Consider the following 22527-nt stretch of genomic DNA (forward strand, 5'->3'; position numbering starts at 1 on the left):
TTAGTCTAGCTTTGGCTCGAATTATAGATAAGGGTATTCTAGCAGGAAATAATTTTTGGGATGTTATGAATTGGGTATGAAAACAGAATCCAATCATCAAAAAAATCCAAAAATGATCCAGTGCAAGTTTATCAGCCACACTGATGTGGAAAGAAAGGACATATTGCTCAGGATTGTCACAGCAGACCCACAGGAAATAATCAGAGTAACAAAAGGCAATGCAGCAATTGCCATAAAATAGGTCATGATTTGAAAAATTGTTGGGAGAAAGGAGGGAGCAGAAAGGACAGGGTCCCAACAGGGCAAATTCATGCCCCAAAGTTCAACCCCAAAACCCTGTAGGAAAGTAGCAACAGCCACGGACATTATTTCAGATGAAAGCAGCCAAATTGCAGAAATTGTTGGGTCAGAAATGATCAGCAGCTCTTGAGAATACAGGTAGAGATCCCCGAATATATGTCGAAACAGTGTTAGGCGGTCAAGCCTGCATCATGTTGGTAGACACATGGGGGTATCTGTATCTATAAAAAATTTAAATTTGCCAGCAGCTGATCAGACCATACGGTTGCAAGGAGTAGCTAGGGAATTAAAATCATGTTATAGAGTGAACCTACTATACTGGAGATTGAGAATAAAGAGGAACAGGTCCAGATTTGGATATGTTCAACAGAGAAAGGAAGTATTTTAGAAATAGACCTGTCAGAACAATTGAGAGCTATAATCAACATCAAGGCAGGTAATGTAAGGTGGTGTAGGTCATACAAGTGAAATCGATGAGGTCAGAAGAAAGGTTGCACAATCTCTGGAATACTGCTACATTTTCCGCAGCCTGCTCCCTCTGACAGCACCAATCTTTACAAAAAACTCACCCAGAAATTTAAAATCACAGTGATAGAACCTTGTTTAAATATTTAAGAACCAGATTTTGCTGTAGATTCATGACTTTTCACTTGCAAGATTTCCAATTTCTGATCATACAGGCCAAATTAATGAGAACCAAAGATAAGTTTCAACAGAAAAACTGATAATCAAACCTTATTTACTCAACTAAGTGAAAACAGCAGTGTACAATAAATATTGCTACAATAAAGTTATTGAAAATTGAATGAATTAAAAATTGCCAGATAAATCAATCTATATAAATAATATTTTCTGAAAAGTTAGGTATTTAGAAATCAAAATAAAAACTCTTATTGTTTGATTTTGATTTGTATTGTTGTCACATGTATTAGCATACAATGAAAAGTATTGTGTTTTGTGCACTATACAAAGCATACTGTACATAGAGAAGGAAGAGAGTACAGAATGTAATGTTACAGTCATAGCTAGGGTGTAGAGAAAGGTCAACTCAATGCAAAGTAAGTCCATTCAAAAGTCTGACAGCATTTGGAAGCTGTTGAGTCGGTTAGTACGTAATCTCAGACTTTTGTACATCTTTCCCGATGGAAGAAAGTGGACAGAATGTTCAGGGTGTGTGGGGCCCTTGATTATATTGGCTGCTTTTCCCAGGCAGTGGGGAGTGTAGACAATGTCAGTGGATGGGATGCTGGTTCGCGCAATGGGCTGGGCTTTGTTCACAATCCTTTGTAGCTTCCTGTAGTTTTGGACAGAAGCAATGTACAAGCCAGCATGTTTTGGCCATTTATGAAGCAACAACAAATAATTGCTGACTAGCTCTACTCTCTAAAGTGAACACTAACAGTAGCCCCCATTTCTGCTCATTCTTCTCACTCTGCCTTCCTCCAGCATTCAGAAAACCCGCATTGCGTTTGCGCACTTGGCTGAGGGAGCCGGCATCGCGCTTGCGCACGTGACTGAGGGAGCCGACATTGCGCTTGCGCACTCGGCGGAGGGTGCTGGCATTACACATGCGCACAGAGAGAGGGAGGGAGTCGGCACTGCGCCTGCGCACTGACCTCACTCCCCTCTCAGGCGCTGAGTGGTCACCCCCAGGCCGAAGAGGAGAGGGCGGGGCTTGCGGGGTCCTGAGGGTAAACAAGGGACACGTGGTCCGGAAGTGTTGTCAATGGCGGAGGGAAGAGAATGATGCGGCAGGTGAGGGAGAAATAGGGAGGGAGATAGTGACAGGAAGAGAGAGGGATAGATGGAGGGAGAGAGACAGAGGGCTAGTGACCTAGAGAGAGTGACACAGAGTGAGAGTGTGCCGGGGGAGAGAGGAAGTCTCTTCCACAAAGGGCAGCGGAATCCTTGAATATTTTTAAGGCATAGCTGGAAAGATTCTTCAGTTACGAGGGGGTGAAAGGTTACCGGGGAGCAGGCAGAATGTGGAGTTGAGGTTACAAATCAGACCCACTGTGATCTTATTGAATGGCAGAGCAGGGTCAAGGGGCTGAGATACCTACTCTTCCTTCCTCTAATTGTAGATTGTGTTTGCGAGTGAGTGTTAGATGGGGAGAGGAATACTCCCCACCCCTGGGTAGTGCTGCTCTCTCACTCATTTCCTTTTCCCTCTGTCTTTCTGCAGGAATCCAGTGATGAGGCGGAGGATGTGTCGCTCTTTGCTGATGATGAGGTGTCGAGGAAACCCAAGAGGAGGCGGATCCGGTAATACTGGGGTCTGGGTACAGCAAGGACTCAGAAGGCTGAGCTGGGAATGGGGTGCTTTTGCTCTTGGCAAGGTTGTGTTTTTTCTTTGCAGTGGATTTCACATTAAATTGATAGGTTGGTAGGTCTTTGGGAGTTACAACTATAAGTGAGATCACTAAGATTTTATCTCTGTGGGTGGGGGATTAGCTGGAAAGGTGAAGGTTTAAAGTCAAAAGAACCCAGGTGAATCCAGATTTTTTTTCAGAAAAGCAAAATGTTAATTAGTTAAATGAGTCTCCTATTTAAGATGGTGGTGAAGGTATTTTTCTTTCAGAGGGCCATTAGTTTCTTCAGAGACCAGCGGAGGCTGAATCATTGAATATATTCAAAGTAGAGTTAGATTTTTGGTTGACATGGGTTATGAGAGCAGGCAGAAACTGGAATTGGAAGGCTATAGCTGTATTCTTGTAAATGGTAGAGTAGACTTGAGCGGCAAAGGGCTGAATGGCTGATTCCTGCTTTATTTCTGCCATGTCTGTGTATTTAAAGTGGATGTGAGCCTCACAGAGATGAGAATGCAGTTTCTATGGAGCGAGAGGGGATTTGAATCTTTGGATTACTAGGGCTGAGCCAGCCTCAGTGTCTATTTTTCAATTGTCAGTGGCCTCTCTCGGGACTTAGAGGTGTTTATTTTCAGTCTCAGAAAATGAATTGTTAAAAATATGTCACAATTGGTCTGAAAGCAGGAACTGATCAAGCAAGTGAGGAGGCGTTCCAATGCTGAAAGGTTGTTTTTAGTTTAGATTAGCCCCAGCCTTTGGGTCTGATATCTTAATTGGAAATCTTAATGCTTGCCCAGTGTCAGAAAATCACCTACTTCCTCCTTTATTGTGTGCCAAAGGGGATTTGCCAAATCAACATCCTGGATTGAAAAAAAAGCTATATTTTTAGCTTCATTCAATATATTAGAAACAAAATTAAATTTCCAGGAAATATAATGGTTAGCCAGAGATTTGCTGAGAATGAGCTGAGAAACGCGTATGTCTTACTGAAGCTGATATTGTTCATTGCTGTTTTTTTTAAGTTGTTACTCATTGTCAACACAGTTACCATGTTTGTTGAACATTTTGTGCAAAACTTGCTGATTGGAGTACATAGCTTATGAAGACTTTTATTTTTGGTTTCTATATCCCTAGCTTTAAAAATTATTACACAGATTGATTTATCTGGCAATTCTTAATTCATTCAATTTTCAGTAACTTTATTGTAGCAATCTTTATTGTACACCAGAAAAATCTTTTGTTCTTTTGTCTTCACTCAGTTGAGTTAGTAAGACGTGCTTATCAGTTGTTTTGTTGAAACATGTCTTTGGCTCTCGTTAATTTGGCTTGTAAGATCAGAAATTGGAAATCTTGCAAGTGAAAAGTAATGAAATAATGACTCTAAAACAGAATATAGTTTTAAAATATTTAAACAAGGTTTTATCGCCATGATTTTAAATTTCTGAGTAAGTCATCCACTGTGATGAGTGCTTGTAAATATACTGTTTAAAAAAAAAGTAGATTGCTTTAGGATACCATTGATCTTGTATAATGTTTGAAATGATACTTGAAACTTGTACATCTGATTTGCTAATGTAATTTTACAAGATGAAATTTTAAATTTAATTCTTTGTAAAGATCAGTGCTGTCAGAGGGAGCAGGCTGCGGAAAATGTAGCAATGATTTTTCATCATTATTTTAAATGAGAGCTCTATAGGAAGATGCTCCTATTGGTGGGACTGGGTCCTAGACTCATCCAAATATCTAATGCTCAAATGTGGTTTGCAGAGAATTGGCGGTTACTTTTGGTTATTTATTAGGTTAAAGGTAAATGCACGTTACGGCTGTTGTGATTTTGCTTTGGTGGCTGTGGTGAGAATGTGAAAGTGGTCTGAACATTGTGACATTCAAGCTGACACCAGACTGAAGCAGAGTGAGATTCCTTCAAGGAGTGAATCTGGTTCCTCTTGTTTGGAGTGGATCCAGGTTTCGTACTATCCTTGTTTTGGATGCAAGATGTTTTGCGCTTTATATTAATGCTAACCTTTGAAAGTAAAGGTATACTAATTAGTTATTATTGTAATCATGAGATCTGGATAGGCTGAGCGAGTGGGTGAGGACCTGGCAGATGGAGTATAATGTTAGCAAGTGTGAGGTTATCCACTTTGGTATAAGTAATAGTAGGAGGGAGCATGCTACAGTGCAGAGGGACCTGGGGGTCCTTGTACACGAGTCGCAAAAACCCAGTCTGCAGGTGCAGCAGTTGATCAAGAAGGCGAATGGAATGTTGGCCTTTATAGCGAGGGGGATAGAATATAAAATTAGGGAGGTCTTGCTGCAACTGTGCAGGGTACTGTTGAGGCCGCAGCTGGAGTACTGTGTGCAGTTTTGGTCACCACACTTGCGCAAGGATATATTGGCCTTGGAGGGAGTGCAGAGGAGGTTCACGAGGCTGATGCCGGAGATGAGGGGGTTGGATTATGAAGAGAGACTAAATAGACTGGGTCTGTACTCGTTGGAGTTTAGAAGGATGAGGGCGGATCTTATAGAGACGTATAAGGTAATGAAGGGGATGGATAGGGTAGCCGTTGAAGTGGTGGAGGCTGCCTCGCTAAATATTTTTAAGAAGCGGGTTGATGGGTTCTTGATAAGAGAGGGGATTAAGGGTTATGGGGAGAGGGCGGGAAAGTGGAACTGACCCACGACAGATCAGCCATGATCTTATTGAATGGCGGGGCAGGCTCGAAGGGCTAGATGGCCTACTCCTGCTCCTATTTCTTATGTTCTTATGTTCAGCGATTCTTCCCGCTTAGAAAGGATAGCAGGACTAGAGGGCACGGCCTCAAGATAAGAGGGGGGGGGGTGCAGTTTAGATCAGAGTTGAGGAGGAACTTCTTCACTCAAAGGGTGGTGAATCTCTGGAATTCTCTGCCCGTTGAAGTGGTGGATGCTACCTCGCTAAATATATTTAAGTCACAGGTAAATAGGTTTTTGATCGACAGGGGAATTAAGGGTTATGGGGAGAAAGCAGGAAAGTGGAACTGATCCACTTCAGATCAGCCATGATCTTATTGAATGGCAGGGCAGGCTCGAAGGGCTAGATGGCCTACTCCTGCTCCTATTTCTTATGTTCTTATGAACAATCAAAATAATGAATATCTTTATTACACAATAAAGATAGGTGTGATAGAGAGAGTCAGAGATGATCAGTCCTGGGACCTTTGCTGTTTGTAACATATATAAATGATTTAGAGGAAAATGTAACTGGTTTGATTAGCAAGTTTGCGGATGACACCAAAGGTTGGTGAATTTGCAGATAGCGATGAAGACCATCAGAGGGTACAGCAGGATATAGATTGGTTGGAGGCTTGGGTGGAGAGGTGGCAGATGGAGTTTAATCCGGACAAATGTGAAGTCATGCATTTTGAAAGGTCTAATACAGATGGGAAATATACAGTAAATGGCAGAATCCTTTAGAATATTGATAGGCAGAGGGATTTGGGTATACAGGTACACAAGTCACTGAAAGTGACAACGCAGGTGGGGAAGGCAGTCAAGGAGGAAAACCGTATGCTTGACTTCATCGGCTGGGGCATTGAGCTTAGAAATTGGCAAGTCATGTTGCAGCTTTATAGAATCTTAGTTAGGCCGTGCTTGGAATGTAGTATTCAGTTCTGGTTGCCACACTAACAGAAGGATATGGAGGCTTTGGAGAGGGTACAGAAAAGATTTACCAGGATGTTGCCTGGTATAGAGGGCATTAGCTACGAGGGGAGATTGGAAAAACTTAGTTTGTTCTCACTGGAATGATAGAGGTTGAGGGGCGACTTGATAAAAGTCTACAAGATTGAGGGGCATGGACAGAATGGATAGTCAGAAGCTTTTTCCCCAGAGTGGAAGAGTCAGTCGCTAGGGAGCATAGGTTTAAGGTGTGAGGGGCAAGGTTTAAAGGAGGTGTACGAGGCAAGTTTTTTACACGCAGGATGATGGGTGACTGGAACCCGCTGCCAGGGGAGGTAGTGGAAGCAGATACGATAGTGAGTTTTAAGGGCGTCTGGACAAATACACGAATAGGATGGGAATAGAGGGATATGGCCCCCAGATGTGTAAGGGGTTTTAGTTCAGTTGGACAGCATGGTTGGTGTGGGCTTTGAGGGCCAAAAGACTTGTTCCTGTGCTGTAATTTTCTTTATTCTTTGTTCTTTACTATTGGATGATTAGACTGAGGAAAGTTCTAAAGAAGGCCACTCTGGCAAAACCTGAAACTGTACTTGTGTTGCAATGGATCATGTGAAGCTGTAGAACGGAGTATCTCAAACTGGATTCCATGGAACCCAGGGGTTCTGTAGTGGCCATAAGTGCTTTTGCGGTAGCTGAGGCCAGAGATGGTTTTCACACTGCGTTGGCTGTTGATAGGCTGACTAGTGCACTTATCAGCAGGCAATGCATTGTGAAATCGATCTCTTGAAGGCACGAGTTGCAAATAGCACAAAAACAATCAATTATTTTGTCTTTTAACTCGTCAACACGATCTGAATGTTTCTCGGAGGTTCCATCAGTACTCTTGGGTGGTCAAAAGGGTTTTGTGGCTGGAAATGTTTGGGGAACCCTGCTGTTGGCACATTTTGAATAAAGCATTTTACTTGGAGCACTGTTTATGCTTCAGAGATTAGGGGCTGGAATTTAAATGTCATGTACTGGGAGGGTGCATGTCTGATAATGTATGGGAAACCCAAAGCAAGTGCAGATTATCAGTGGCTTTTTAATTCAGTAACTGTACTGACTTAGTTTCATTTATTAGAACACTGAATACAGGAGTTGGAACATCTTGTTGAAGTTGTACAAGACATTGGTAAGGTCACACTTGGAATACAGTGCACAGTTCTGGTCACCCTATTATAGAAAGGATATCATTAAATGAGAAAGAGAGTGCAGAAGAGATTTACTAGGATGCTACCGGGACTTGACAGTTTGAGTTATAAGGAGAGGCTGGTTAACTGAGATCTTTTTTTTCCCTGGAGTGTAGAAGGCTTAGGGGTGATCTTATTGAGATCTATAAAATAATGAGAGGAATAGATAAGATAGAGTCAATATCTTTTCCCAAAGGTAGGAGCATTTAAAACTGGAGGGCATAGGTTCAAAGTGAGAAGGGAGAGATAAAAGTGTCCAGAAGGGCAATTTTTTCACACTGAGGATGGTGAGTGTCTGGAACAAGCTGCCAGAAGTAGTAGTAGAGGCGGGTACAATTTTGTCTTTTAAAAAGCGTTTAGACAGTTACATGGGTAGGATGGGTATAGAGGAATGTGGGCCAAACGCAGGCAACTGGGAGTAGTTTAGTGCTTTAAATAAAAGGGCGGCATGGACAAGTTGGGCTGAAGGGCCTTTTCCATGCTGTAAACCTCAGTGACTCTATGATATGTTCTTGTCAATTTTCCTGACCAATTAGGTTTAGTTGGCATGATGATAACCCTCGTGATCAATCCCAGGATTTAAAGGGTTATTACAAACAACAAATGTCACGGGTTTTGAATCGGGGTATTGACACAAAGAAACAACAGCATGAAATGTGCATGCACCAAGGTCACGTCACCCTGAATATGATGCTGGGACTTTAAGAGCTCCTAGAATGAACTTGTTTCCTATGGACAGAGTGGAAGAAGACTACCAAGACTGGCAGAAAGTAGTGGAGGAGGGCAGCAGCAGGCATGTGCAATGCCACCCACCTGGATTTGATGCCTACGGTGGTTTAATGACCTAAGCAGGCTATGAAAGGGAAATACAGCAGTACTTTCTACTACACTATAATATCTGTAATATGTCAACCCCATCATTTTGTTTCTCAAGCTGACTCCAGTGCATCATGCCTCACGCCAATGCACCTGGCAGCTGCACCAATCTTTGCTCTTCATTTCCTTACATCTCCATCCAGCCATCCATACTTTCTGGCATCATTATGCAGTGCCATGCCTGTCCCTCATGGTCAGTCTCAGCAGAGGGCACCGGGAGCCAGGAGCGGGGGATACAGACACTCCAAGCTGTGTCGGGCTGAATGTAGAGGGCTGTTGGTGAAGAGGTTGCTCCTGGGTCAGCAGTGAGGATGTATGATGTACTGGCAGTTGTTTCAACTGCACTGCACTTCCAGGGAAATTGGAGAAAGCCATCTCCAGCATTATTGCAATGATGTTGCAGGCCTTTTGTGATGTGTTCATCCAGGGGAAGAGTAACTGCCAAAATGGACCATTAAACATAGCTGTTTTTCCAAAAAAAATCTGCAGTTCAAACCCTCACACAATATTCTACAGTTGTGGTAATGTATTGTTAAAGATCAGTGAATTCATATTGTGTCTCTCTCCTCTTCAAAGGCACCCAGTGGCTTGTTTCTTCCACCTGTTTTTCCGAATTAGTGCAATAGCCGTCTACCTTCTTTGTGAGTTCCTGAGCAGTAGCTTCATCGCCTGCTTCGTGGCAATAATATTACTTCTCTCATGTGACTTCTGGACTGTAAAAGTAAGTAACTTCTGGAGCACCAAATTTAGCCATTCAGTAAAGGAGAACTCTTCTGTTGTACTGAATGCTACATGATTATTGATATATACCACCACACATTCAGAGCTGTGTTCCAGCTAGGTAAATAGAACCATAGAATCCCTGCAGTGTAGAAGGAGATCATTCGGCCCATTGAGTCTGTACTGACAATCACACCAGACTCTCTCCCCGTAATGCCACACATTTAACCTGCTAACCCCACTGATACTAAGGAGCAATTTAGCATGGCCAATCAACCTCACCTGCACTTTAGAGTGTGGGTAGAAACTGGAGCACCTGGGGGAAATCTATGCTGACATGGGGAGAACGTGCAATCTCCGTGTATGGTCACCTGAGTCTGGAATCGAACCTTGGTCCTTGGTGCCATGAGGCAACAGTGTTAATCATTGTGCCGGAACATATCTTTAAAAAATCTGTTCAGTGACAATTTCCTTTAGATATTGATAATGGCCGTTTGATAGAACATGACTGTTTTTTTTTCCATTGGTTTTAACCCCACAGAGCTCACAGTATCTCTCAGTCTTTTCTCTTTCTCCAGATGCTGTCCAATTGTTGCTAAAGCCCACTCGTATTATCCGTTCCAGTGACTCCCTGGCAACTCATCCCTTGACGATTTTCCTTCTATTCTGAGTTTCCTAATCTTTAATTTTCCCTTATGTTTGCAAACGGTTTACCATCTTGGTGTTTACGTTCAGTCCGGTCTTGGTGACTAGCTCATGTTGATGGCCTTTAGTTTTCCTTTTTGCCACAAGAGACCATGCTCTCTCTGCATCCAAAACCATTGGTCATTTTTTAAAGACCTCTCTTGGGTTGCTCTTCAGCCTTGCCTTTTGACCCTGTCTGCTCATCCTTATCTGATGGGCATAATGTCCCAGCAATGGTCCAGTAAGCAGTAGTGATTTGCAACTCATAGTGAATCTCTTTGCCGCTGTTGTGATTTTTGAATATGGCTTGTATTGTGAACTCATTATTTTTCCTGTGATGTCTGAGCCATCATGTACAAATTTCCAGCCAGTGGAAGTATTGTGTTGTCATTATTGAATCAGTTGAATGGATTAATAATGATGAGCATATTGTTAGCAGGTTATGTAGGTGACAGGATTCTAATGTTCCCTTCAGTTAGACTCCAGCAAATGGCATGAGAACAGAAAATGTTTCTATTCCCTCCTCACTGATGCTGTCAGACATGCTGGGATTTTCTAGCATTTTCTATTCTTGTTTCAGATTCCAGCACCCACAGTATTTTGCCTTTATTCCAGCAAATGGTACTTTAGTTATACAATTTTAATGTTGCTTTGAGAATTTAATGGCCCAGATTCTGCAATTGCACAGATGGCAAAACTGTCAGCAACTACTTGTGTCCATATACGCAGCTAAAAACAGAAATGTAGATACTGCTGTCGGTAATTCCTCACTCCCCTAGAGTTCAACTAAGTTAATGTGAGCGTCTTTTCTTTAATCTCACCCTGGCCCAAAGAAAAATCTTAACTGCTCAAATGAGAAGTAACTGGGTTTTTAACAGCACTTTAAGTTATAATTAGTACTGAGTGATTTCTCTGGCCCTGACACACTACTTTTGTATCTGTGGAATTCCTTTGATCCATGATAAAGGTTTTGTGGAGCTTAGAATAAATATCAAAATGTTTGTTTTGCGGTTTTGGTTTTTTCATTATTCCCATGTGTAGGCCCAATTTTTATTTTGCTTTCTATGAAGTTATAAAATTTGAATGTGCAAACCTGCTTGTTATTTCCTAGTTTGCTGTCTGTGAGAATTCTACAGTGTGACTGGCTGCTTAACCAACATATTGTAGTTACGAGACAGCAGAAATCACCTACAGCTGCTGCCAAAATGAAGTTAACTTGGGGAAAGGTGAAGTCCCCACCACAGAACTTGCAAAGTCTGTGTGGGCAGTTTTTTTTGAGATCACTGCTAAGTACTGTCACTTTGCTGACCGCAAAGTCTGGGCTATATGTCACAAGTAACTGCTTTGCTGCAAGCTGGCTGCTGTCCAGTATGAATGAGTCGAGTATTATTTATCTGTGTTGAACAATAATGTAGATGTTCAAGTTATGTGCAGCTTTGTTAAAGGAGTATATGTTGCAGTTCTAATTGTTACCTACTATCTGTGTTCAACTGTTTTATCCACAGAAGACTCTAAATCTTGCTGCCGCATATTTGAATTAATAACATGTTTTAACTCTTTATGAAGTCAGCCCTCAATGTATTTGAACTACACCGTTATGATCTGTATTGTGTGAGTCACTATGCCAGTGCAATGTATGTTAATCCTCCATTTACACTTCACTGTTTCTATCTCTGGTCCAGAATATCACTGGTAGGCTACTGGTGGGGTTACGTTGGTGGAACCAGGTTGACGATGATGGAAAGAGCCAATGGGTCTTTGAGGCCAAGAAGGTATGGTTGACCAAAGGTTGTTCCTTTTTTTCAGATGAGACTAAAACAGGCTGTGTGTGTGTGTGTGTGTGTGTGTGTGTGTGTGTGTGTGTGTGTGTGTGTGTGTGTGTGTGTGTGTGTGTGTGTGTGTGTAGATTTGTAAAACCAGTGGGTGTGCTAATCTGGAAAGCTGGTTGGTGAAGAATAATATTGGATTTAATCTTTACAAGAACGCGAGATAGGAGTAGACCGCAGGGTCTGTCGAGCCTCCTCCATTCAATACGATCATGGTTTATTATGAGAGGGGATTAAGGGTTATGGGGAGAGGGCGGGAAAGTGGAACTGAGCCACGACAGATCAGCCATGATCTTATTGAATGGCGGGGCAGGCTCGAAGGGCTAGATGGCCTACTCCTGCTCCTATTTCTTATGTTCTTATGTTCTTATGTTCATCTGTGCTATCCACTTCATAATCTTATAGAAATATGTAAGATTATGAAGGGAATAGATAAGATAAGAGCAGGGATGTTGTTTTCACTGGTAGGTGAAACTAGAACTCGGGGACATGGTCTCAAAATAAGGGGGAGCAGGTTTAGGACTGAGTTCTTCACCCAAAGGGTTGTGAACCTGTGGAATTCTCTGTCCAGTGAAGCAGTTGAGGCTATCTCATTGAATGTTTTTAAAGCAAGAATAGATAAATGTTTGATCAGTAACGGAAATAAGGTTATGATGAGTGGGCAGCTGAGTGGACCTGAGTCCATGAAAAGATCAGCCGTGGTCTTATTGAATGGTGGAGCAGGCTCTAGAGGCAAGGTGGCCTACTCCTGCTCCTTGTTCTTATGTTCACATATCTCTGAATTCTGTGAGGAATCAAAAATCTGTCTATCCTAGATTTAAAGATTCTTGATTTATTATTATGACATGTATTAGCATACAGTGAAAAGTATTGTTTCTTGCACACTATATAGACAAAGCATACCATTCACAGAGAAGGAAATGAGAGTGCACAATGTAGTGTTACAATCATAGCTAGGGTGTAGAGAAAGAGCAATTGAATGCAAAATAGGCCCTTTCAAAAGTCTGACGGCAGCCAGGAAGAAGCTGTTCTTGAGTCGATGATGGAGCCATCACAACCTTCTTGGGTAGAGAATGCAGGAGATTCACTACTCCTTGAGTGCAAAAAATTCTTGTCTCAATCCTAAAAGACTGGCCCCTTACCCTGAGACTCCTTTTGTATGTTCAGGATTCTCCGAGCAGAGGAAACGATCTCTGTGTCTATCCTGTCAAGCACTTTCAGAATCTTAAATATTTCAGTGAGATCCCTTCTCATTCTTTTAAATTCCAGAGAACATAAACTCAATTTACTCAGCCTTTCATCATTAGCACAGTCCCTTCATTCCAGGGACCAATCTAGTGAACATTCTCTGTCCTGCCTCAAATGCAAATATGTCCTTTCTTAAATGTGGGGACCGAAACTACATACAGTATTCCAGATGTGGTCTTTACAACTGTAACAAAACTTCTTTATTGCAAGAGGGTTGACGTACAAAAATAAGGGTAGACACATGCCGTTTGCCTTCCTGATTGCTTACTGCATCTGCATGCTAACTCTCTGTGTTACTTATACAAACACACCAAATCTCTTTGAATGTTCACATTTTCAAGTTTCACACCTTTTCAAAAATATCCTGCTTTCTGTTCTTATGACTGAAGTGAATAACCTCATGCTTCCCTCCATTACCATCTCGTTGCCATTTACATGACCTGTCTTTATTTCTTTGCAGACTCTCCTCAAAACTTACATTTCCACCTAACTTTGTATCATTGGCAATTGTAGCTTAATTACTTGGACAAAGAGAGAGTGATGTATGTAGATTGTAAATAGCTGAGGCCCCAGCACCAATCCTTAAAGCACTCCACTGTTGGCTACCTTCATAGCTGAGAATGCCCTTTTATCCCTTTTTGTTTCCAGTAGTCAACCAGTCCTCCATCCATGCTAATCTATCCCCCAACTCCATGAGACCTTATCTTGCCTTGCAGCGTATTGTGTGTCACCTTATCAAATACATTTGAAAATCCATTTACTGGTTCCTCTTCATCCACCCTACTAGTTACATCCTCAACAGAACTAATTAACTTGTGAAACAGAGTTCCCCTTTCCTAAAACCACATGGTTTTTGTCTGACCATGCCTTGATTTTCTAGGGGCATTATTCCAGCACTTTTCCAACAACTATTGTTGGGCTAATTGGCCTATAGCTCCCCAATATCTTTCTCCCTTTCCTGGGTAGCAGTGTCACATTTACTCAATTCTACATTGCTGGGACTGTTCCAGACTAGGGAATTTGGAAGATTGTAGCCAGAGCATCTATTATCTGTGCAGCTATCACTTTTGGAATCCTAGGATGTAGATTGTTTGGTCCTGTGGGATTTGTCAGATTTTAGTCTATTGAGTTGCTCCAGTAGTTTTTCTCTGCTAATAATTTCTTCAATTTTGTCGCTCCTCTTAGTACCTACATTACCCGCTATTGGGTTTATCTTCTACTGTGAAGGCAGACACACCATCTTTGTTCACTGTCTCCACCTATGCCCTCATTTGTTTCTGCTTGTAATGGACTAACGTCTACTTTAGTTACTTGCTTCCTTTTTATATTTGTAAAAGCTCTTACAACCTGTTTTCATATTCCTGGCTAGTTTGCTCTTGTATCCTATTTTTTATTAACTTTTTGGTTGCCCTTTGCTGGTTTCTAAAACATTCCCATGCTTCAAACTTGCTACTATTCTTTGCAACCTTAAAAACCTCTTCTTTTAATCTTCCCTCAACCTGCTGAGAAAGCCCCAGATAGATCTTTCTTACTGAGTTTGTTTTTGATCAAATGCATTTTTGAACTTTCTTTAAATGTTCCCATTGTTTCCTTAGAGCCACATCTTTCAGTCTATTTCCTGATTCAACCATTGCTAGCTCTCCATACATACCTGCAGAGAATTACCTTTCAAGTTAAAAATTCATGTTGTGATTGGAATGTGTCGTTTTCAAACCTAGCATGGAATTTGATTGTATTTTCATCATTATTTCCCAATGGATCTTTACTACTCTGCCACTACACAATTCTAGATCTAAGGTAGTCAGTTTCATGACAAATTGCTTCAGAAAACTTTCTACAAACCCAGACTACCTGTACCAATTTAATTTGGTCCAGTCTTAATGAAGATTAAAGTCCTCACAGTTATTATATTTCATTTGTTCCAAACTCCAATAATTTATTGTCTTAACGTTGTTAAATTACAAACATACACATGCTAACAGCCACCCTATAATTTCAATAGATGTTCCTTTATATGTGATCAAGTGAAATCCCACTTAATGTCCATTGCCTAGACGTAATTAAACACAATTATTGGTTTTGGTTTGGTTTATTAATAGGAGAGTGTATAATTTGGTATCCATGTGGCTGGAAGAGGAGGAATTTCTTCACCAGAGAGTGGTGAATCTGTGGAACTCTTTGCCTCAGAAGGCTGTGGAGGCCAGGTCATTGAGTGTCTTTCAGACAGAGATAGATAGGTTTTTGATTACGAAGGGGATCAGGGGTAATGGGGATGAGAAAAATATCAGCCATAATTGAGTCTGCTCTGTCATTCAGTGGACCAAGTGGTCTCATTCTGCCCCTATGTCTTCTGGAGACGCAGGCAGCAGGGATGCTGTATTAAGAGTAGGCCTGACTATAATTCCTTATTGCAGAGTCTGATTTACCTGCAGGAAATGGGCACCACCTTGTTAAAAATGAACCAACGAGTATCGGGCAAAGGAAGTAGTTAAGATGCTTCCACCAGCCTAATCATCAAAAGGCAATCAACGTTGAAGAAAGTTGTTTTTCCTGAATAATCAAGAGAGAGTTGTGTTTTTTTACAAGTACATAAGTAATACCTGAAATATTTTTGAACTGATTACATAAATATTTATGGATAATTGGAAACCTTTTTAATCAGGCTGGATCCAGATAGTAGTTGTATTGAGTTGAGTTCTGAGGGAAAGAGGAGAACATAAAGCTAATCTTTTCCAATTTTCAATGCTTTTTTTCTCTGTGTGGTTTTCATAGCCTTCAAGTAAAGGGAAGAGAATCTCTTCTGAAGCGGAATCCAAAATCTTCTGGTTAGGATTAATCATCTGTCCCATTATGTGGGTCATTTTTCTCTTCAGCACTTTCTTTTCCTTTAAGTTGAAATGGTTGGTAAGTTCTTGATCTGCGACCTACATGTAGTTTTGTGGTTTAGATTTTTCTCTCAAAAAGTGCTGTTGATCTTTTTTTTAAAATGTATTTGCATAAGTGTGGATAATTTTCTGTACCCTGAGAAACTGCAGAATCGAGAGGGGCTGCACATTGGTGAGCACTGTGGCCTCACAGCACCAGGGGACCTGGGCTCAGTTCCCAGCTTGGGTCACTGTCTGTGTTGACATTCTCCCCTGTGTCTGTGGGGGTTTTCTCTGGATGCTCTGCTTTCCTCCCACAGTCCGAAAGGCGTGCTGGTTAGGTGCATTGGCCATGTTAAATTCTGCCTCAGTGTACCCAAACAGGTGCTGGATGTGGCAACGAGGGGATTTTCACAGTAACTTCATTGCAGTGTTAATATAAGCCTACTTGTGACACTAGTTTTAAAAAAAAGGATTGTTACACATGTATCATTTGAAATGTTGTTGTAAAAATTCATGCCAATATTGAAATAAATTTAAAACGGTGGGGATGTGGAGAGGGCGATAGTGGATTTTATTCCACACGTAGTTTTGTTAAATTAGTGGTAAAAGGTGGGTAGTGATTCAAATCCATTGGCTGTCTTTCCAATTGTTCTTAGTGTTTTCCTTCCTTTGGAACAGGCCGTGGTTATTATGGGTGTTACACTTCAAGGATCTAATCTCTATGGATACATAAAATGTAAATTAGGAAGTGGAAAGAATCTAACTAGTATGGCCACCTCCTATCTGGGGAGCCAGTTCTTCAAGACGGTGAGTTAAATCTGAGACTCTTGTTATCCCGTGAGACCAAAACAGAGTTTAATGTTCTTGTTATGACTTTTCCTCCAAGCAAAAGAGGGAGGAAATGTGTTGGATTATATACTTTATAAGAGGGAGTGGAACAGAGTGGAATGTCAGTGACTGGTGGTAGCTTGGAGAGATTGCAACAAAGCTGTCACAAAACTTAGGAGCAAGTGACAGGTGGCCTGAAGTGAGAGAGGGGGTTTTTGCAGTGAGGCAAAAGATGTTTGGGATATATGAAAAGAAAACGTTAAGATGGTGGAGAACGATCACGGTCTAAAGTTCAGAGTCTGGAGGCCTGTAACCTACCTAATCGGAAGATGAGGTGCTGCTGCTGCTATTTGCGTTGGACTTCATTGGAGTATTGCAGCAAGGCAAGGAAGGGCATGAGAGCAAGGTGCTGAGCTCAAATGGCGAGGGACAGGATGATTGTGGTCGTGCTTGTGAGCTGAACGAAGGTGTTCCGCAGAATAGTCACCCAGCCTGTGTTTAGCCTCCCCAAAATCTGTTCCTGTTTTCTTTCCCTTTGTGCCTGCTGATGCTAATGTTTGGCGCTGGGCTGGTGGTGGTGTTTAGTGCTGGGTTGTAGCTCCTTGGATGCTTGCAGTCACCTCTTAAGTAGTCAGTTTTCATTTTTTAATCCTCTGTGGGAGACATCACAGCTGAACTGGATTGACTGCTATGTCTTGAGATTTCATTCCAGATACTCTCTTGTGCTCAGTGTCAAGCAGAATAAGTGGAGGCACTTGTTGCAAACAGTCCAGAGCATTGTTTTGGATGCGTTATCTGCCCAGAGAAAAGCTTCTTGATGTCGTAACAAAAATTCTGTTTCTCTCTCCACAGGTGCTGCTGAGTTTTTCCAGCATTTTTCTGTTTTTATTTTACGTATGCCTAACGTTTATAAAGAACAGGCTGCTGTGTATGAATATATGTTGCTTCTAGCAAGCATGAATGAGCCACATTGATATCTTTAATTCCCGAATATTCTAATAGCCACACTATTAACCAATCTGGCCATCCAGTTTAGCTGAGGTTAGTTTGAGCATCTCCAGTGCTGCCATCACTTAATTCAAAGCAGTGCAGGGACTGAGATATCCAAGACCACATCATACACAATACTTCTTATGGACAAGAACCAGATCCACGTTACACATAGAGAGTGAGTGGATTCCAATAGTGCTTACACTGATGACATTTTCACTGAAGTCTACAGAGTTTTCATATGGTGAAATGGTTTTGAGTTAAACCTTTCCTACTCCTGAATCAAGACAAGATATTGGTCTGAGTGAAAGAACTCAAAATGAAAAGATGCCATTCAGACTATGCTCCATACCATTTTAGTGTTGATGTAATATAATTATAGACATGGCAATCAAGGGTTCAAATGATAATTTGTGGGTGGTATATTTAGATCTGTTTCTGTAACCTATTAATCTGGCAGCTACAGCATGTGGGTTGTTCTCTGCACCCATGGGAATGTACCAGGCCTGTTTAATCTACATAGACAAAGATCAACTGACCTTGACTTGATGCAGCATGATGAATAATGTCTTTGTGAGCTGAACGGTCTCTACAGCTTCTATTGAAAATTTTCTGGAGCGAAGACACTGATATCCTAATGAGGAAAAGATTCCAATAATTGATCCATTACGTTGCAAGTGATGCTGTCAGCATAGGGCTGTCAGCACAATTTATCTGCATCGCCCCATGTAAAATTTCTCAGTTTAAAACCTTTCTGGTTTGCATTTTGCTGTCTGACTGAAGGTGACTGAAACTGGGTGACAAGTGCCTGGCAGCTTCTGATAATAGTGCTAAGGAACAGTACAGCACAGGAGCAGACCCTTCGGCCCACCAAGCCTGTGCTGGCACATGACGTCTTTCTAAACTAAAGAGCTGACTGATATGTACAGAGGCATAATTTATGACAGGCTTCCTTCCTCTTAAAGAAGTCAGTATCAAGCTTTACATGTTCCTATGGGGAAAATCTGCCCCAAATGGTGCCTCCAAGCCAGGAGACATTATGTCTTATTATGATCTATTGTAGCATAAATCTAACATTTCGATCCTATTTAATAATGTGTTTTGAATTTCTGGCAAATGTTTAATGCATAATTTGTGAGCTCTTCCTCTTTGTGGCTGACTTCCTTTGATATCTTGTCATTTACTGTTGTTTCTCTAAATTATACACCCATGAGCCTACAGCTTTGTCACTTTGTATAGAGAGAATTTGAAATACAGTTGTTTCTAATATTGAATGGAGGTGTAAACTATTAATCATTTGTAATGCACACTTGGTACAAAATACCCCAGCCAACAATTCATATTTTGTTTTGATGAACTTTATTGTGCCAGCAAATGAATGAAATAGGCAAAAAAATTATTCAGCTTGTGCAGATGCTCACAATATTGGCATGATTTAAAACAGTGGATATTAATGTACCAGAGAATGAGTTCCAGGCTGTAATCTGATCTGCTGGTTCAGATAATGGTTGCGTACCTTGTAGATTTCATTGAAATAGCTTTGCGATGTCACACAGAGAGACTGTAAGTCAGCGTGGTATTAAAAATACAGAGATAGCAACGTTACAATGCATTTTTGGAAAACCAAGCAGAATATTTGAGCACAATAATGAAAGCAAAATACTGTGGATGCTGGAGATCTGAAATAAAGGTAGAAAATGCTGGATAAGCTCCATGAGTCTGGCAGCATCCGCGGAGAGAGAAGCAGAGTTAACAGTTCGAATCCATATCACACAGCTCTGAAAAGTCATAATGACTGGAAACATTAACTCTGTTCCTCTATCTCACATGTGCCAGACCTGCCGAGTTGATCCAGCATTTTTTTCTTTTGTGTAGACTATATTTAAGCAACATGGTTGATAGAGTTCATTTCTTGTTTGACATCACAGGCACTGAAGAAAGAAGAGAATGCAGAATCTTAAAAGGAGGACGGCATTGTGGAAAGAAACTTGAGATGTCATTTTGTATTGTGAACTTTGGAACTCCAGTTGCTGAAAAATGGCAATTTTTACATCTGTTTTTCTCTCTTTAAGAATTGCTTTGGGGTAAAGAAAGATTGGATAAATTGCGATCGTCTCATGATTTGTAGCTTTTACATTTTTTCTCCCCCATTAATTATGATTGGAAGCTGTTGTGGTTGGTTTTGATTTGAGCTGCTTTCACTGTCTCTGATTGAGCCTTTGAAGCGTTATCTAATGCTAGAATCATTCCAAATAGTTAAACTACGTCTGGGGAATGGACAGTTGTGTATGAGGAAGAGAGAACATCATCACTCCTTGGGGTAGGAGGGAAATCAAAGCTGATATTTAAAACTTTTATCATAAACACAATGATATTTTGGGGGGGGGAGGAATGAGGTTTAGAAATTGTATGTGCTTTCTAATAAAATGCTAGTCTGAGAGATCTGAAGTGTTTGAGCTACTCTTTAAGGAGGAAATAACGTGGCTAAGAAAACATCTTTTATAAATGCACAAATTTCCAATTTTTAAAGTTATAGCAATAAATTCATGTTTAAATGCATGACTTATTGTACACTAAATGGACAAAATTTACTTTTGTACAGACGCGATGTTTCTGGAGAGATTAAAACTGAATTTGGAAAACTTCTGACTGTGATTGACCTGGTAAATAAAAACTCACAAAGGCTAAAGGCTGTGGAATTTCAGCTGATCTGCAGCTTGAAAATGAGTACCAGACACTTTGCGATGGTTCTGATGTGATGTATTTGAATGCCATGCAAAACCAAATTATTGCAGATGTTGCAAATCTAGACTCAAAAAAGGTTGGAGTGGTGTTCCCCCTGGGGTCGCTATTGGGACCCTTGCTTTCCCTGATAGATATTGACTATCTAGATCTTGGTGAGTAGGGGAGCAATTTTAACGTTTGCAGATATAACTAAATTTGGAAGTATGGTAAACTGTGAAAAGGACGGTATAGAACTTGAGGACATTGATAAGTTGGTGGAGTGGGCGGGTAGCTGAAGTTTAATGCAGAGGAATGTTAGGAGGAAGAGCATAGACAATACAAAATAAGGGGTAAAATTCTAAAGCGAGTGCAGGAACTGAGTGACCTGGCTGTTTATCTGCATAGATCATTGAAGGTGGCATGACAAGTAGAAGGAGCAGTTAATAAAGCATATAGTAGTTTGAGCTTAATGAATAGGAGCATAGCGTACAAGAGCAAGGAGGTTATGCTGAATTTATACAAGTCATTAGTTAGATCTCAGCTGAAATATTGTCTACAGTTCTAGGCACCACATTAGGAAGGAAGTGCATGTATTGGAATGAGAGCAGAAGAAATCTATAAGACTGATTCTAGGAATGAGAAATTTCATTTATAAGGATAAATTGGAGAGATTGGGACTGTTGTTGATGGAGAGAAGAGGGCTGAGAGAAGATTTGATAGAGATGTTCAAACCATCAAGGAGCTGGACAGAGTAGGGAGAAACTGTTGCCCCTTGTGAGGGGAATAGCTATGAGGAGAATTGAATAAACTGGGATTGTTCTCCCTGGAAAGGCTGAGGGGTGACCTGATAGAGGTTTATAAAATTGTGAGGGGGGGGGGGGGTATAGGTAGGGTGAACAGTTGGAGGCTTTTACCCAGGGCAGCAATGACTATTACAAAGGGGGACAGAAGTTCAAGATAAGGGGGGAAAGGTTCAGTGGAGATGTGCGGGGAAATTTTTTACACAGAAGGTGGTGGGGGCCTGGAATGGACTGCCAAGTGAGGTGATTGAGGCAGATACGTTAGCCACGTTTAAGATCTATCTTGGTAGGCATATGAGCAAATGGGGAATAGAGGGATATAAGCAACTGGCTGGATAGGTAAACGTGATTGGTGCAGGCTTGGAAGGCCAAAGGGCCTGTTCCTGTGCTGTACTGTCCTTTGTAAAAGAATCAAGAACGGAAAGGTACAGATTTAAGGTGATTTGCAAATTAAGTAAATATGATGTGAGAAAAACTTTCACACTATTGGTTCGGGTCTGGAATGCACTATGGAAGTGAGGTGGAGGCAGGTTCAATTCAGGCATTCACGAGGACATTAAACAATATACTTGAATAGAAAGCGAATGCCACTGAGTCATGCTGCTTGTTGGCCCATGAAGTCACTATGGGCCACATGGCCTCCTCCTGCCCGCAACAGTTCTGTGATCTGAAATATAAAATGTGCAGGAAATACTCAGCCGGTCAGGAAGCATCTGTGGAGAAACTGAATTTTAAATTTCAGGTCAAGAGGTCCTTCCATTGAAACTATAGGTCATGGACAGAAACATTAGAGTGGATGTCATTTTGAGGAAGAAGCGGAGGTTCTCACCCATCATCAGCCGGCTCCCCCCTGTCTGAGCTTCTCACCCTGAACAACCTCCAACTCCAGCGATGTGTGCCTCTTCACGGGACATGTAGAACATTCTTGTCCTGCTCTGCACTCTCCCTGCCTCCTGTTTCCAGTGCATTAATGACTATCAGCCCACTTCCTGTTCTCAGTCAACTGCAAAATTTTCATTGGCTTTGTTTCCAGTTTCCACCCTTCCCTCATTTTCACCTGGCCCATCTCCAGCTCCTGACTTCACTTCCTCCATTTCTTGGAATAGGCTATCCATCAATATTCGTGATGAGCCAATGGACCCCACAGCCAGCTTAACGACACCTTCCTCACATCCTGCCCCCTATAAGAATTCCATTCTCCCAGTTTTGCTGTCCCGTTCACGTCTGTAATGACGATTCATCATTCCACACCAGTGCTCCTGGTTTGTCTTGCCTTTTCTTCACCGGAGGATTTCCGTCCAGTGAGATTGACAGGGCCCTCCACCGAGTCTGATCCATTTCACAGACTTCTGTCCTTTATCCCTCCCTCTCTCCCAGAATCATGATAGGGTTTCCCTTGTCTTCACCTTCCATCCACTGCCTCCATCTTCAATGGAACCTGTCCCAACATTTCTGCCAGCGCCAGC

The 22527-nt window shown here is 41.5% G+C and overlaps 1 protein-coding gene across 1 annotated transcript; it reads left to right on the forward strand.

Annotated features, from left to right (window-relative positions):
• The first annotated feature begins 1976 nt into the window (after window positions 1–1976).
• LOC145356357 (Golgi apparatus membrane protein TVP23 homolog B-like) lies at window positions 1977–20179 on the forward strand. Its single transcript, XM_080209020.1, has 7 exons — window positions 1977–2055; window positions 2486–2565; window positions 8951–9095; window positions 11461–11550; window positions 15625–15756; window positions 16398–16526; window positions 19466–20179. The coding sequence occupies exons 1-7, from the start codon at window positions 2044–2046 to the stop codon at window positions 19496–19498; spliced, it is 621 nt and encodes a 206-aa protein (XP_080065146.1). The 5' UTR covers window positions 1977–2043; the 3' UTR covers window positions 19499–20179.
• Window positions 20180–22527: the final 2348 nt, after the last annotated feature.

The sequence above is a fragment of the Carcharhinus amblyrhynchos genome, chromosome 21 (genome assembly GCF_965287045.1).
Source record: "Carcharhinus amblyrhynchos chromosome 21, sCarAmb.v2.hapA, whole genome shotgun sequence".
NCBI lineage: Eukaryota > Metazoa > Chordata > Chondrichthyes > Carcharhiniformes > Carcharhinidae > Carcharhinus > Carcharhinus amblyrhynchos.